The sequence below is a fragment of the Oratosquilla oratoria genome, chromosome 37 (genome assembly GCF_046742065.1).
Source record: "Oratosquilla oratoria isolate Oo_2021 chromosome 37, ASM4674206v1, whole genome shotgun sequence".
In the NCBI taxonomy this organism is placed as follows: Eukaryota; Metazoa; Arthropoda; class Malacostraca; order Stomatopoda; family Squillidae; genus Oratosquilla; species Oratosquilla oratoria.
This window is the reverse complement of record NC_134813.1, coordinates 27766031-27784242: the sequence shown is the minus strand read 5'-3', so window position 1 is coordinate 27784242 and position 18212 is coordinate 27766031. Positions and strand designations below refer to the sequence as shown.

Sequence of the window (18212 nt, the reverse complement as noted above, 5' to 3'; positions counted from 1 at the left end):
GCTCTGTGCGCGGTTACGTGCGTGTGATATTAGCATGCTATCGAATGTCTGCACTTCTATCTACGTTCCATCTTGTTCCTAATAGGTACATGTTTGAGTAGTCATTCGTGTCTATGTGGTAGCGTGGTCACAACTGGTATGTATGACCTTGCTTGACTCTCCCAAGTATGGCTGTATGAGAAGGGGCATTGTTGGTCGTATGAAAGGGCCCTTGTACCAGAAGCGCACGATTAAAACGTTTGCATCCGTGATTATTCTCTAAAACGTAAAAGCTCGCGCCGATCCCAATTGTTATAGATTTATCTATCTTGTGAAGCGAGTATAGCAGAAACGTTTCAATGCATAACAATACACAATATCTATATTCACGCAAGAGTGCGACAATGACAAATGTCATTTTCACGTTAGGGCGTGACACACATTTGACAACACTATTTTTATTAATCTAATATTGACGTATCAAAACGTCACGCTTAATAGCCAATTTAAGGTGAATGCCACTATAATTTGTTCTATGATATGTGAAATATATTAGTTCCACATTACATGCTCAAATGATATCACGTCTTGTACACCCTTATGGTGTAATTTGATAATTATATAATCATAAATGTTAGAAACTTTTATGGTACGAATAGTGTATTGGTACTATAACGATAATTCTCAAATCAACATGAAATATTGATTGGGTTATGTGGAAACTTATTCACATAATAAATATGTCACACTGACATATTTGTATCATTAAATAATGAATTTTGATCTTTCAATAAAAACAGCGTATTCCATTATAACATCACTCATTCATTGGTGTATGTGAAAATATTTTTTTTACAATAATATGAAAATGTTGTTCTGAAAAAACCATAGTTCATCATTGCAAATATTAATGTATTTGACTTTATTACTTTCATCCCTTAAATGTCTAGTATTTGTTTACTCAAACCAAGAGTCATACAAAAAGTGAGCAGAAAATTTAAGGTGGGTTACACATTAATTTTTTGTTTTTGTAGATAAGATTGAATTGTGTATTTATTGTTATTTAACGTTTTGGTGTAGGTTACAGTTTTATATATATGTACATTAAAATGAATTTATATCTATCAAACAGTAATGTTATTGTAACGTTACTTTAATCATAAATGCACCTACGAAGATGTCATTGGTTACACCTTATTTGAATATGATCGTGATGATTTAGCAACAAAACCCGTTAATTCTGTTTATACACTATAAGTTTAATGGAAAAAAATTAAAGTTATATTTATTGTGATATCAGTTCATGCTTAGCTGAGTAAATATTTACTTACCCGCATTCAAGGATCTTCGATTTTCTCGAGATGTGTTTAATTGTTTTTGTAGTATTCTGCTTCCCTGCATGTAATGAATTTCACATTTTCTATTTTGCTCTTAATGGTTGTATGCCCTCTAATGATATTGTTTTTAGACATTGACAATCAAAGTACCAGTACCTCGTTCTACAATGCCCCACACTAACAATTCCTAGACAACAATACAATATCTCATCCCTGAGTGACTTATGGGTCTGCTCAGTGGCTGTAACCAGTTGCCTGGAAGCAGTGGGTCATGTGGATGAGAGACCTGGAGCAACAGACTGACTGACTGACATTGAGAATCTACAGGGTCTCCTGTAGTATAGTGACAGTCATAAATAGTGGTCTTGTCTGACAACATGCTTTGCTTCCCCAACTATCCAGCGCTGAAAATGGCAAAATAAATGGTTAATTTTTATAAATGCTTAACCAAGGTATTTTTCCATAATGCATGGTTTTTCCTCGAGATTTTTTCATTCAAATCTGATCCTCAGATTTGGCAGAAACCACTTTTTTTGCCTAAGGCCATACCCTGTCACCCCTACAATTATAGGGAGGCAATGGGAAAGTGGGGTTTTATAGTGGGGAAGCACAAATTAGGGGTGAAGTTTGAAACTAAAAAAATGCTTGGAAAAAGCATACTTTGCGGAACTTAACCAAACCTACCAAACCAGAACTAACCTAACCTAAATAACCTATCCAAACCTTACCTCCTATGGGGTATGCATTTACTTTTGTTATTCATTTCTGACTGATAAAGATATTACATTGGTGTATTTAAATTGATGAAATTAATTTTTTTTACATATTAGTTGAAAACTTCTAAAATGATACTCGTATGACCTTCAGCCCTTATGTCAAAAATCTTACGGTGAAAATCAACAAGAAAATAAATCTACTAAGAGCCATCATAAGCACAAATTTTGGACAACTAAAATTACTGTCTTCAAACACTGTAACATCTAACTTCAACTATGCTTCCACAATATGGTTCTCAACCATCAGAAGAACAAACATAAACACTTTACACACTGTACAAAATGAAACATTGAATGTGATATAATGCACTAAAATCTCCCCAATAGAACACCTGCACACAGAGACGAAATCCTCTCTATACAACGTCACATGAAAATGATAAATACAGTTGCTTGAACCTGAAACACCACACACCAATCTTATTATGTCACACAAGCAGCATCAGCTGAATATAACTAAAAAAGACTACAAAAACATGTATAACAACCTTCCACCTGTACCATGCAACATTGACCAGTGACAGGTACGGACATGTGGTGGACCTGCAAAATGGACAGCAAAGCTGCCCATTTTCAATACCTATCAACTTCCCAGGGCGGTGGGCAAGGTGCAGGGATGACCTGTCATCCAGGAGGTGCTCAGATGAGAGGGAGGGTGGGAGGGGTGTGGAGTGTATTTAAGGATGAAATGGGTGGGAGTGTTTTTATGCCTTTCCCTTTTTGGCTACCTCCCTTGAAAGGGGGAAAAAGCCTTGGTATATGTATGTATGTATGTATCAACTTCCTCACCTCCATCACACTCAGCCTCTAGATTGGGGCCACAACCACTCGTGGAGAGCTGACAGTAGGTAAGTGGTCCTTTCTCACTATTACTTTTTAGCCGGTAACATAGAAAAAGTCTCACATTGATGCAACACAGACAGAGCAGTCCAAAGTTACTTCCCAGAGAGATCTGTGGGATGTTCCAAGGATTATTGCCAGCCATTGTAGGGCTGTGGGTTATCCACTTAGTGAAACTTGAGGCAATAGTTGATTGATTGACCACACAATGCATCCACACAAAAACACTTTCACACTTAGATCACTGAACAAGCTGTCCAAGACAACCACCAAACTCAATACTCGACCAACATCCCCCAAACATCAGCTCCACAGGAAAATCCCTCAGAAGAGAAGTAAGACCCACACTAGCACATATTTGTTCAGGATCATGAAAACAGTATCAATACAGAATAGTCCTGGCCATAGAATCCAACAGCTGTAGATACAACAACCAAACTGAAAACACAGAACATCTTACTTTACAGTGCCCCATCCTAACAGTCCATAGACAACACTTAATTTCTTCTCTGAGTGACTGATGGGTCCACCCAGCGGCTGTTGCTGGTTACCTGGGAGCCATGAATCTCCTGCAAGAGAGACCTAGAGTAACAGATTGATTGAGGATTGCCTTAGGTTTCACTGAGTTAAAAAGCTGCAGCTCCCTAATGGCTGACAGTGGTCCGAGGGTCTTTCCACAGATCTTTTTAGGAAGAAACTTTGGACTGTTGTTCAAGTTGTATCAGTGTGGGACTGTTTCTGTAACACAGGCTGAAGGTAGTAAGAGCAGGGAAGCAGTTGCCAGTTGTCAGCTTTTCTTGTGTGAAATGGTGTAATAAATATAGTTGAAGTTGATAGAGAAAGACCTTGGGGTCCAATCCGGAGACTGAGTGTTAGACCCTCAGGACTGCACCTTCTGATGGAGGTGAGAGTTTTGTCAGGTTTTGAAAATGGGCAGCTGTGCTCCATATCTTGCAGAAACACCACAAGTTGGTACATCTCATTGGTCCAGAAAAAAGTGAGATGGGAGTTACAAGTATGAATACACTGAGAAATGTGAAGGTAAGGGGGAGACCTCCTCATGTGTATGTATGATGTATATATTTCTCTCTCTCTCTCTTTCTCTTTCTCTTACTCAGTTTCATGTAAGAGATAGTACTGTGTCAGTGTCTTAGGTTTGAAATTAGCCATTCCTCTACAGAACCATGGAGTGGGTAGGGGAGGAAGGCGTAATACCAGACTCAGGATGTTATTTCAAGCCCCCCTCCTTAGCTCGAATTGCTGCTCTAAAAGTAGCAAGATGTCTCATTTATGAAGATGAAGACTGTTATCATTACAGGTATGTTCTTTATCTATACTATTATTTTTTTCATGGATGTGGGAGTGTTTTTAGTTAATTATAGTTGTTGTAGAGTATATATTTATTTACAAAGTTATATGAAAAGTATTTTTTGTTGATATTCTATTTATCTATATATATACCAAGGGCGGCTTCTCCCTTATCAGGGAGGTAGCCAAGTCAAAGGGACACTCAGTCCTTCGGGCTGCATCAAAATATTATCCACACACAACCACTCCCCCATCACCTGCCCTTTCCCTTCCTTGCTTGACAGACCTAGAAAAGAAAGAAGATAGATAGAAAATCCCTTCAGGCTGTATCAAGATATCATCCATACCATACACAGCTATTCTCCTTTCACCCCTTGTCTCTCCCTTCCCTGCTCAACAGACATTTTCCTCTTGCTCAAAGTCCCTTTCACCCCATCCATCCATCTCATCCTAGGACGCCCCCTCATGTTCACTCCTTCCACATCTGCCTTCCACACCTCTTTTGCTAATCTTTCTTCACTCATTCTTGCCATCTGTCCAAACCATCCTAATAATCTGTCATCAGCCCTATCAGCCAGCTCCCTTTCCACCCCAGTTCTTCTCCTCTACTCATTTCTCACTCTATCCAACCTTGTCCTACCATACTTCTCAGACACTTCATCTCAAACACATTTAAGCTTGTCCTTTCTGCCTCTCTTAAATTCCAAGTCTCTGCCCCAGCATCATCGGCACAATCACCCCTTCATAATCTTCTCTTTACATCTATTCCCAGATGCCTATTTCTCATAACACTTTTCAATTCCCCCAAGACATTTACTTGCTTCTCCCAATCTACAGTTGACCTCCACCCTGACTCCACCCTTTCCTGCCAATGTGACCCCAAATACTTAAAATTATCCACTTCCTCCAGGCTCCTTGTACATATCATCACCTTACTTTTACCCACATTTACCTATTGCATACCCTCCCAGACTCTGCCAATAACTGGATTAATCCCTCCTCTTACTCTGCCACAAGTTCAATGTTGCCTGCAAACAACAACTGACTCACCTCCCACTTCCCTCCATTATTTTTAACTATCTCCAATCCCCCTGCCTGTCCCTTGCATTTACCTCCTATCGATATATAAAAGAATATTTATTCTCTTGCAGAAAAAATTGGATTATTTGCAGTTGTTACTTGTAAATGATTTTATAAGATCAAAACATAATAGTATAAAATGTTTGGTGTTCAGTGATGTGGCTTTAGTTTTGTCTTTTGTATGATGACAATTTGCATGTCATCTGAGTGGTTGAAGTATTTAAGTTACACATCTGATACCATTAGGAAAGAGTGAATGCAAACTTTTTCTTTTTATCAGGTGGGACCCAGTCAACATCTGGCAGTATGAACTTCCAGCCCCAAGAAAGAAAAAAAGCAAAAACTTGGACCCAGATGATTCTCCACCTCTTGCTTGGGTAATTTCTCAGTCCAAGTTGTAGTATAGTACAAGATAGGCTTGCCTTTCAGTGGTTGAACATCCCAATAAACTACTGTGAAATTTTCATTGGTGCATTACAGACCAGTTGATGGACAAAATATACAAAATAATTAAACATTCACTCAAAAAAGAAAAGGTGCCACAGCCCTGGAAAAATGCAAATATTGTACCAATATATAAAGGAGGGAACAAGGAAAATCCAACTAACTGCAGACCAGTCTCCTTTACAAGCACAATAGCAAAAATATGTAATTTTTTTTTTATCAAAAGTAGATGGGTTAAACATCTGGAAGAAAAAAATATACTGAATCCAAATCAATGATTTAGACAAGGAAGATCATGTACAACAAACTTGATCTGCTTCTATTTGAGACTAATAGAAATAATACTCGTACAAGAAAGGGATGGATGGGCGGACTGTGCTTTTCTAGGTCTACAAAAAGCATTTGATAAAGTACCACACAAAAAACTAATAAGAAAAATAGAATCAATAGGTGACATCAAAGAAAAATTATCGGGATGGATGGAAGACTTCTTGACTGTAAGATGAGAGTAGTAATTAGAGACAAAAACTCAACCTGGGAAGAAATGGTGTCCTGCAAGGTTCGGTATTGGCTCCAATCATGTTTGCCATATATATAGATGACATGGAAGAAGGAGTGGAATGTTATATGAACTTCTTCGCAGATGACACAAAAATACTAAAGAAAGTAAGCACAGAGGTAGACCTAGACAAAATCAGGAAATGGAGTCAAAAATGGGAAGCGAACTTTTATATAAAGAAATATAGTATAATGGAGTTTGGAAAAAGTAAAGATAGAATATTGAGAAATTATAAAATTGGTGAAGAAGAAGTCAAAAAAGTGAACTCTGAAATAGACCATGGAGTAAAAATTAGTAAAGTCATGTCACCAGACAAACATATCAATAAAATAGTTGGAGAAACCTTGAACCTATTAAGGTCAATGAAAGTGGCATTTGACTATTTGGATGAGGAAATTATTAAAAAAATATTAGTTACACTAATAAGACCAAAACTGGAGTACGCAGCGACACTATGGACACCCAGTACTAAAAAGAGTATAAAGAAATTAGAATACAAAGAGCAATGACAAAGATGGCACCAACACTCCAAATTAACATACGAACAAAGATTGTCCAAATTGGAACTACCAATTCTGGAACAAAGAAGAGAAAGAGGAGGTCTACTGACTATAGTATCATAAAAGAAATAGAAATCCTAGATAGAGATGATTTATTAAAATGGAACAATGGAAAAACAAGAGGACATGAAAAGAAACTCAAAAAGGATAATTATAGAAAAAATCTGAAAAAGAATAGCTTCCCACAGAGTGGTGGATACCTGGAATGAATTAGATAAGGAAACAGTGTGTGCAAACACTATTTAAGACTTGAGAATAATCTTGATGCTGAAAGATACAAAGATGGCACCACAAGCATAGCTCCCTTCCCATATAATACAACTAGGTAAATACATGCCAACAACACAATATACACTCTATTAAGGGTTTGTGGGAAAACCCCATTCCAGATGTGGCATTCCTCAGGGAGATAGGACTACTCAGCTAGATAGTATAGGGAATGACAACAAAAACAACTGTGAAAGGTGTAGACATACTTGATGAAAGAAGTCATCTTAGTGTGAGAACAAAGGAAAACCAGAGGTCATGAGATAAAATTATAAAAGACTAAATGTTTGAAAGATATTGGAAAATACAATTTTTCATAGAGGATTATCGATTTATAGTGAAGTTTGAATTAAGTAAATTCAAATAACATAGGACAATTGAAGGTGGAAATTGACCATTGGGAATGCAGAGCATACATACATATACCACAGAAGATATTGACCAGTTCACATCACACTGTCCTGCTGTCACCCTATCCAGACAGTAGCACAAAATACCCTTCATAAATGACATGTGTGCCAGTTACTTGAGAAGTGTGGGTCTCTTGCAAGAGTGACCTGTAGCAGCAGATTGATTGGCATTGGAACATGGTGCCAGCATTTTAATCCCTCCACAGTAGCTTAGGAAAATTAAACATTGCAAACTTGGAGTAATAAAACATAGATTCAAGAGTGACAGCAGAAGTAAAAATGCTGTTTAACATTCCTGTGAATGGGGATTAGCATCTGACTTAATAGAATAGTGTTTGGCTGTGGTCTGTATGGATGACTTTAAAGTCCCTGAAGTATTGATTATATGTAGTCAATAGTACAGTGATATATATCTTAAGATTTTTGATTTGCCAAAATTTATGTTGTTGAATTCAGTAGATTTGTTCTCTCTAATGTGCACTGCCCAAAAAACATATGATGAAGATCTTCATGATTTGTATATATATATATATATATATATATATATATATATATATATATATATATATATATATATATTTTTTTTTTTTCCCTGATAGAGAGACTTGGCAGAATTTTCTTCATGGTGGAGATGCAGGAGTCCATTTGGTGGGCCCAAGTCAGCCTTGAGAGGCTACATTGCTGATGCATTTGAAGTTTTGAGTTATTCCGGGTCCACAAATGAAGAACACGCCCTTTTCTTCCTGTTACGACTGTGTGTTTCTGTCTCTATAGATTTCACACAAGTTGTAAAAGAAACCATGCCATAGTAAGTAGCCAGCTTCAAGTTGTTCCAGGTCTTGGAAAATTCATACTTCACTATTAAATGTATAGTATGTATGTATGCATGCATGTATATATGTATATACAGTAAACCCTCACTATATTGACCTAATTGGGAGGAAACCATGGTCGATAAAGCTGAAAGTTTAATTAATACAATGGTTGGATTCCCCCCCACCCCCATTACTGAACTTTGTTCGGTGTATGATGGGGAAGTTCAGCATACAAAAGTGGGTAAGTGGTCACAAACGCAGCAATCTCCCACCTCAATTGCCACTGTGAGACTGAGGCAGTGTGTGTATGTGTGTATTTACCTAGTTGTAGAGAAGGACTGTGTCGTGACACATAGGTAAGATGAAAAAATCCCACTGTCAGAGAAAGTAAATGGATGAAGAATAGAATTAACTGTTCTGTTGTAGATGACCGCAGAGAGTGGTCAAAATATACAGTTAATTCTATTCTTCATCCGTCTACTGTCTCCGACAGTGGGATTTTTTCATCTTACCTAGTTGTATAATACAAGAAGGGGAGCTATGCTCGTAGTGACCCATCTTTGTATCTCGCAACATTTAGTAGTTTGTTCTTAAATTCTTGTATATTGTTTGCACATATTATTGTTTTGTCCAATTTGTTCCAGGCATCCACCACTTTGTATGGATTTTTTTTATTTTATTTTTATTTTTTTTATTTAATTTAATTTGGAGTGAAGTGTATTCAGGGATGGAATGGGTGGGGAATGATTTTATGCCTTTTCCTTTTTGGTTACCTCCCTTGTAAGGGGGAAAAAGCCTTGGTATATGTAAGTATGTATAAAAAAAAAATTCTTTATATATATACATATGCATCTATATATTTATAGTATATATATATATATATATATATACAGGCACACCTCGACTTACGTCGTTTCGACTTACGTCGTTTTCGAAGATACGTCGGTTTTCAAAAATAATATGGAAAAAAATTCAAGTTGTCGTTTTACTTGACTTTACGTCGGTCAGCCAATAATGGAATCGCATAAACACCAAAAAACGTTTCAAGCATTTCAAGCAATTCATGTTACAATAAATAAGAATAAAAGCATGTAAAATTATATAAAGATTCAGTAACTGCTAAAATATATACCATAAAATAGTATGGCCTAGTCCACTAGAACATGAAATCGCAACGGTACTTCCAATACGTATTTACCGTAAGCGGCGTCTCGACTCCCGCAATTCTTTTGGATTATTATCTGTTTACTGAAGTTTTGTAAATTTTCTCATTAACATTCACTTGTAACTGTAATATTTGCCCCCATGCCTCCTAAGAAAAGTTCTAGTGAAAGTGCTAAGCGTCATGCTATTTCGCTGGAGGAGAAAATGGCTATGATAAAACGTCATTGTAATGGTGAAAAAGTTGTATCGATTGCACGATGTTTTGGAGTAAGTCGGACAACTGTATCAACGATTGTGCATAATAAAGACAAGATTTTAACACATGTCACATCTGAAGCCCCATTGATGAAGAACACGATCATCAACAAGAAAAGAGGTAAGATATTTGAAGAAATGGAAAATCTTCTTTCGATTTGGGTTGATAGGAGGAATCATCAGAATGCGAATCTTAGTCAAGAGCTCATTCAGGAAAAAGCGTTGTCTTTGTTTGAGGACCTAAAGGAAAAATATCCAGATGAGAAAGATGTAGATTTCAAAGCAAGTCCTGGATGGTTTATGAGATATAAAAACAGGAGAAATTATCACTTCCTTAAAAGACAAGGTCAAATCGCATCAGCTGATGAACAAGCAGCAGCGCAATTTCCTGCTACACTCAAGAAAATCATCCAAGAAAACGGGTTTCTTCCTGAGCAAATTTTCAACGTAGACCAAACAGGATTATATTGCAAGAAATTACCAGATCGTTCATTTGTTTCCAAGGAAGAGAAAACCATTCCAGGTTACAAGGTCTCAAAAGAACGTGTGACCATAATGTTGGGAGGTAACTGTGCAGGAGATTTTAAATTAAAGCCTCTGTTTGTTTATCATGCACACAACCCCCGTGCCCTGAAGAATATACCCTGTTATATGGATGGCTAACTCAAAAGCTTGGGTCACTGTTGTTATTTTCGAAGATTGGTTTTTCAATCATTTTGTCCCAGCAGCAGAGAAGTATTGTATGGAGAAGGGGATTCCTTTTAAGGTTTTACTTATCTTAGATAATGCTCCTGGCCACCCACAAAACATCGCAGATTTTCACCCCAACATTACCGTCATATACCTCCCCCCAAACACTACGTCTATTCTCCAGCCAATGGATCAGGGGATAATTGCTATCTTCAAACGTTATTATATGAAGCGTACGCTACGGCAAGCAATAGCTGCAATTGAAATGGATGAGTCTCTCACACTTCGCGACTTTTGGAAGGGGTATGACATCTACAAAGCTTTACAGAATGTAGCAGCAGCATGGAATGATGTTCAGAGCACTGCTATGAATGGTGTATGGAAAAAGCTATGCCCGCAATTTGTGCACGAGTTTAAGGGCTTCGATGCTCTTGTCAACAAAGATTTGGTTACAATGAGCAAAGAGCTGGATATGAATTTGGAGGAAGAGGATTTCACAGATTTATTTGAAAAAGACAAGGAGTTACTGACGAACAAGGATTTGATGGAACTTCAGGAGCAACAAAAGAAAGAAGAAGAAGAAGATGATGAATCTGAGCCACGCCACTTCACCATTAAGAAAATGGAGGAAGCATTTGCACACATCGAAAAAGGTCTTGCTATGTTTGAGGATATGGATCCAAATGCTCAACGCTTTTCCAAGATAATGGGGGCTTGTTATGAAGCTTTTGCTCCTTATAATCTAATCCTTGAAGAAAAGAACAAGAAGACGGTTCAAGGCACTCTTGACCAGTTTATACGCGTCGAACGACGAGAATCAGCTGATGTTGATGTCGACAATCCCCAGCCATCTACGTCTACAACGTAAACATCAACATATTGTATCTACTGTTTTGGTAAACTGAAAATACATTAAAGTTTTTCACTTATTACAATATGATTATATGTAAGCTTGAAATAGTTTTTATTTCTTTGTTTTTTGTTTTGTTTTACCGTATGTTATTGACAATGCATTCATACAGTACAGCACCGCGAAATAGCAACGCGTAAACATCGACATAATGTATGTACTGCATTGGTAAATTAAAAATACTTTATTCAATTTTTCACTTATTACAAAATTATTGTAAGCTTAAACTACTTTTTATTTATTTGTTTTTTGTTTTGTTTCACCGTATGTAATTGACAATGCATTCATAGAGTACAGCAAATTGTACGTATTGATGAGTAAGTACAGGTACTTTTTTATACTTTATTACAAAATGATAAATAAATGTTCTGTTTGGAAACTTAAAATAGATTTTTATTAACCTTGTTTAATAAAAAATGCAATCAAAAGTAAAATAAAGTACTGAAAAATGGCTATTGGCAATTTAGCCTAGGCTACACCAGGCCTACCTAGCCTACTTGTAAGCAAATTCGACTTACGTCGTTTTTCGACTTACGTCGTGTCTCCTGGAACCAATTAACGACGTAAGGTGAGGTGTACCTGTATATATATATATATATATATATATATATATATATATATATATATACATACATACATATATACATGTATAGTATATTGAAATGAACACCCCAAACACCCCGGGCTCCTTCGAACAGCTCTGGACAGTGTTGTTCAAATACAACTAGGATTCGCCAAGCCCAGTAGCAACGACAAAGATGGTATGAGTGAACAAAAACACACGATCTTCCTTGGTCACTTATATTAATGCAAGGCAAACAAATTGGGTATTCGTCTATACAATGAAGATATACACATTCACGTTAATATATAAAAAAGCACAGTTCGACTGTTCCAGTTCGTATGCAGATAACGTAACAAGATTATCAATAGTGGACAAAGGGGGTGCAAGAATTCACCGGCTTGAGGCGATGTCTTCAATAGTCTAACGACACAGTTCGGTTAAGCTACAAGCGCGATCTGACTGTCCCACTGTATTTTGGTTACGACATCGCCTCTTCTCCAGCTCCTCCTCCTCCTTGTCTGCCTGCCTAACTACCTCTGCTAATCGTAAACTACCCGAGCTATGTTGTTTACGAGAAGCACTTTTATGTGTTCGTAACAATATATATATATTTTTTCAGATCTCTTCTATAACTATCCTGTTTGAGTTTCTTTTCATGTCCCCTTGTTTTGTTTTGTTTTTTTATCACACTTTAATAAGTCTACTTGTCAAGGACTTCCATGCCTTTCATGATTCTGTAAATGGCCAATAGATCGCATCTTTCTCTTCTTTGTTCAAGGGTTGGTAGTTCCAGTTTAGACAATATTTGCTTGTATGTCAATTTTGAAAGTGTTGGGGCCATCTTTGTTGTTGCTCTTTGGATTCTTTCTATTTTCTTTATATTCTTTTTTGTACTGGGTGTCCATAGTGTCACAGTGTACTCCAGTCTTGGTTTAAGCAGAGTGACTAGTATTTTTTTACCATTACCTCATCCAAGTAATTAAAAGCCACCTTTATTGATCTTAGTAAATAGTAGGTTTCTCCGACTATTTTTTTTAATGCCTGTCTGCCCATCTATCCCATTCTTGCATTATTAATCTTGAATAAAACTCGCCTGTAAAAGGGTGAGGGCCTTTAGTATATATGTTGTATACATAGGTTTATCTAATTTCATTTGGTGATGGTTAATGAGGATCTTTTTCTTGACAGTGATTGGTGTATACCCTTGTCCAAGATAATCAAGCACTTGGGACCTTTACCTTTAAGGAAACTGACAGTCCTGGATAACACTTTTTATGATACTCCTTTGGTTCTTGCCATTATACAGAACTCTCCAAGGTTGACAGTAAGTACATTTCAGTTATTTGATATAAAAATTTATCTTGTATAGTTGGATATGTTTGTATTTATATTCATTTTTTGTAGGACAATTTTTATTTGAAATGGTTTTCATCATGTTTAAGGACAGGTGAACTGGAAATTTTATTTTATTGGTTATCATGATTATTGTGTGCATTGGGGGTTGATAGAGGTTGCTTGTTTGTTCAGCCACTGTGCTCCAAGGGAAGAGAAGCTTGGGTCTCAGACCCACTGCTATGAAGTCACAGCCCTTGAATAAATTTTACCTGGATATGCAGTTCCAAAGGTTGATACCAGATTCCCCAGACTAGGTTCAGGCTTTCAATCTTTAATCACCTGTAGCCCCCCCCTCCCCCTCAAAAAATAGATGAATAAATAAACAAATGAATAGGTGAGATCATATATATATATTTTTAGAGAGTGTTCGGAATCAATTTGACACATTCGGAAAGGAAAGAAAAACATCATATCTTGGCCAAAAATTTATGTATTCTCAAAATTCAAAGTGCATCTCTTACACCATCTTTTGCCAAATACAGCTCACTCAAAGAAGCTGCCCTGTGCCTCCACCATGACCTCCATGCAGGACCTGAACCTGCAGCATGCAGCTTACACAGTGTCCTTCAAGAGACACCTGAACATCAGTTTGATACTGGTAATCAGCTTGTCCTTGGTATTGCAGGCGGTACTATTGGTGTCTTTTTCAACTGCACCCCACACATAATAGTCCATGAGATTGCAATCAGTCGAGTTGGGGGGGCCAGATGTTGGGATTGGTGAAGTTGTAGAAGTTCTCAGACAGCCACTTCTGGGGTTTTTTGGAGGTGTGACATAGAGCTGAATCCTGCTGCTACATGTATTGTCTTCCCACAGACACCCTCTCCACCCAGCACTTGACAACAGTGGACAGCAACTCAATATAGCCATCTGAAGTGAGCCTGAGTCCCTCTTCAAAGATGTGAGGTGGCATGACATAGCCTTCGCTGGAAATGCACCCAAAGACCATGGGTGAAGGTGTGGAATGTTATATGAACTTCTTCACAGATGGTGCAAAAATACTAAAAGTAAGTACAGAGGAAGATTGTGAATCACTACAGAAAGACCTAGATAAAATCTAGAAATGGAGTCAAAAGTGGGAAGTGAACTTAAACATCAAGAAATGTAGTGTAATGAAGTTTGGAAACAGTAGAAAATAGAATATTGAGGAATTATAGAATTGGTGAAGAAGTAAAAAAAGTAAGCTCAGAAAGAGGCCTCAGAGTAATTATCAGCAAAGGCATGTCACCAGACAAACATATCAATAAAATAGCCAGAGGAACCTTGAACTTACTAAGGTCGATGAGAGTGGGTTTTGACCATTTGGATGAGGAAATAGTCAAGAAAATATTAGTAACAATGATAAGACCAAAATTGGAGTATGCTGCGACACTATGAGCACCCAGTACTAAAAAGAATATAAAGAAATTAGAAAGAATACAAAGATGGCACCAACACTCTCCAAATTGACATACAAACAAAGATTGTCCAAATTGGAACTACCAACTCTGGAACAAAGAAGAGAAAGAGGAGATCTTCTGACTATTTATAGAATTATGAAAGGAATGGAAGTCCTAGATAGACATTGTTTATTAAGGTGGGACAAGAGAAATACAAGAGGACATGAAAAGAAACTCAAAAAGGATGATTATAGAAGAGATCTGAAAAAGAATAGCTTCCCACACAGAGTGTTGGATATCTGGAATAAATTACTATTCAAGAATTTAAGAACAAACTTGATGCTGAAAGACACAGACAGGTCACTACGAGCATAGCTCCCTTCCTGTATAATACAACTAGGTAAATACAGTTCAAGGGAACTTGGTCTTCATGAAGTGCAGGATTTCATGTGGACTGTAGGCTAGCCACCTGTTGTTCTTTGCATTGTGCAACTGGTGCTGGCAGAAGTTCTTCTCGTCTGAAAAGAACCAGAGCATCCCTGGCTTGACTGGGTGTTTGACCTTGGCTTTCATAAGACAGTTCTCTTGGGCCTTGGCAGTGAGTAGTTGGCCCTTGCACCTCTTGTATGACAAGTAGCGAAGATCCTCATTCAGCGCTTTCTTCATTGTTGCCACTCCGATGCCCATCTCTCTCGCCAAGGTTTACATTGCTTTCCCTGGATCTTGCCTCACCTATTTTTGCAGCTTTTCAACGAATTTTGTTGTGCAGACAGAATTGGAATGCGTACAATGATCCTTCCTGTTAGCCATTGCTTCCACATTTTTGTCGCAGTTTTCCAGCTCACATCTAACGGCCTTCACAGTATTCAAGGAGCATTGAGCTTCAGCTAAGATTTACGAATTTTTTAATCTGACTTGAATCATCATGATGCAGGTCACTCTCTTCCAATATTCCAGTGCTTTCCAGTCATCCATCCTCTCTAGCTCTCACACCCACCAACAGTACACAGAATCAGCTATCTATTGCATTTTACCACTATTAAATCCTTCAAATGGTTCTGAAATGACAGAAGATCAATATATTATCCTACTTATCCTGAACACCATTTATATATATATATATATGTATATATATATATATATATATATATATATATAGACATATAGATATGTATATGCATGTATGTATGTATATCAGGATCAGAGGAGCGATAAATGAAGTTAGTGTCAGAGTTTGAGAAGGTGTGCAAAAGAAGGAAGTTAAAATAAAGCTGGGTAAAGTAAAGTGATGAGATGTACAAGGGGAGAAGATAACAGCAAATTGGAAGTGAGTATTAAGGGAGAGGTTGGAGGAAGTGGATAGCTTTAGAGACTTGGGGGCAAATGTGACAGGAAAGGGAGAAGTAGAGGTGACAATGGAATGTAGATTGAGAGAAGCAAGTAAATGTCTTGGGGGATTAAAAAGTATGATGAAAAATAGACTTTTGGGAATGGATGCTAAGATGAGATTGTTTGAAGGGGTGATTGTGCTGACAGCACTGTTTGGGGCAGAAACATGGAACATAAAAGAGAGTTTAGATGTGTTTGAGATGAAATGTCCGAGAAGTATGGTAGGGGTTACTAGGTTGGATAGAGTGAGAAATAAGAAGGTGAGGAGGGGAGTGGGATTGGAAAAGGAGTTGGGAGATAGGGTTGATGAAAGAGTATTGAGATGGTTTGGACACAGAAAAAATGAGTGAAGAAAGATTAGTAAAAGAGGTGTGGAAGCCAGAGGTGGATGGAGTAAACATAAGGGGGCAACCAAGATTGAAATAGATGGATGGAGTAAAAGGGGCATTGGGGAAGAGGGGAGTGTCTGTTGAGGAAGGAAGGGAGAAGGGGGAAGATAGGGGTGAGTGGAGAATGGCTGTGTATAGGTGATGCATGGAAAGGAGTGGTTGGGGGGATGGGCGGAATAATATGTGAATGATATTTTGACACAGCCCAAAGGGATTTTTCCCTGTCTTCTCTTTTTCTACATGAGGGGACAGAAAGGGGGGGTTGCCAATTAAATGAAGTGGCTTTGCTGTGGATGTGCTGTGTCTTGGTGCATTGCTTCTGAGCCAGGGCAGAAGCCAAAATGTAGGGATGACCCGTTGTCCAGGAGGAGCCAAGAAAAGAGGAAGGGAGGGGTGATGAATGAAAGGGAGTGGAGTATGTGGGGATGAAATGGGTGGGAGTGGATATATGCATTTGACTTTGACTACCTTCCTTGTAAGGGGGAAAAGATCCTTGGAATATGTATGTATATATATCTTGCAACAAATATCATCAAACTTTAGCCCAGAATAGAAAGTGCTCCTAATACTAGTCACACCTCTCTGTTCAAGTCAGTCACTACCCAGCACAGAAACAGTATCGGCAGAAAATTTACAGAATTAAATGCTATCTGCCCAAGATGTATGCACCACACTGAAGACACACAGCATGTATTTTTTTTACTCTCCTACACATTTCAAACCGTAATGAATTTTTTTTTTCTATGACTGACCTATGGGCCATTCCAGGGGTTGTTGCCTGGAACATAGTAGCCGTGGATCTTCTGCAAGAGAAAAGAAAGACAACACATTGATTGATTGATGTCATTTCATGAATAGCCTAAGGATCCTCTTCATAGAAAGCCTACATCATCAACAACATTAAGAACAGCCACTGACTAGACCCATAGCTCTTATAAGGGTTAATAGGCCTGCCCTGGGGACTGAGTGCCAGCTCAGAGGGTTGCATCCCTAGTAGGGTTGAGGAAAAGTGGAGGATTTCTCTTCAGGAGGTGGGTGTCTCCACCTTTTGGACAGCAGGTTATTATGTGCATGTACCTGCAGTTGTTATGTTTTGGAGGGATTAATGATGGACACACATGTAGTGGTCCTATGAGGTAGATGTCTGAAAGAATAGTCTCACTACCATGTTCAGAACCCATCAACATCCTCAACTACATCTAGAGATGTAGCCCCTTGATCTCTGGACTGGACTCAGGCTCTCTTTCTGTTTGTATTTCCTCATTTTTTCACATAAGGAGAGCTGACAACCAGTGATTGCTCCTATCTACCTGCTACTGCAAATTGGTGACATAGGATCAGTGCCACACAAATCCTACACAGATATCAGTTCGAAATTTCTTCGTAGAGAAATCTATAGGAGGACTTGAGTAACATTGTTCGCTGCTCTGTGAGTGTGGGTCACTGAAATTTGAGACCATAATCACAGTTGGGTCTTCATACACAAATATTTCACAAAAAAAATGTTTACATATGTTTTTTTCTGAAGAAAATTTAAATCAAATGATGAGCTTAACTTTGAACAATAAATTTGTATCAGTTTGCTCTTGTGTGGGAGTGGTTAGGAGTGTCCTCAACCAACTCAGTTACCATGTTATACTTATTTTGTGTTGTAGACTGAATTTTATACCAGAAATAATTTATATAATTCATATTATGTTC

At 37.8% G+C, this 18212-nt stretch overlaps 1 protein-coding gene across 3 annotated transcripts in view; it reads left to right on the top strand.

Moving 5' to 3' along the window:
- Positions 1 to 889: 889 nt before the first annotated feature.
- Positions 890 to 18212, top strand: part of LOC143019576 (uncharacterized) — a 43072-nt gene continuing 25749 nt past the window's right edge. For all 3 annotated transcript variants that reach the window (XM_076175351.1, XM_076175352.1, XM_076175353.1), the window contains exons 1-5: positions 890 to 981; positions 4113 to 4250; positions 5601 to 5697; positions 8160 to 8368; positions 13148 to 13283. In XM_076175351.1, the coding sequence (XP_076031466.1) occupies positions 4117 to 4250; positions 5601 to 5697; positions 8160 to 8368; positions 13148 to 13283 (576 nt within the window). In that variant the 5' untranslated portion in view covers positions 890 to 981; positions 4113 to 4116. The remainder of the gene's footprint in view (positions 982 to 4112; positions 4251 to 5600; positions 5698 to 8159; positions 8369 to 13147; positions 13284 to 18212) is intronic.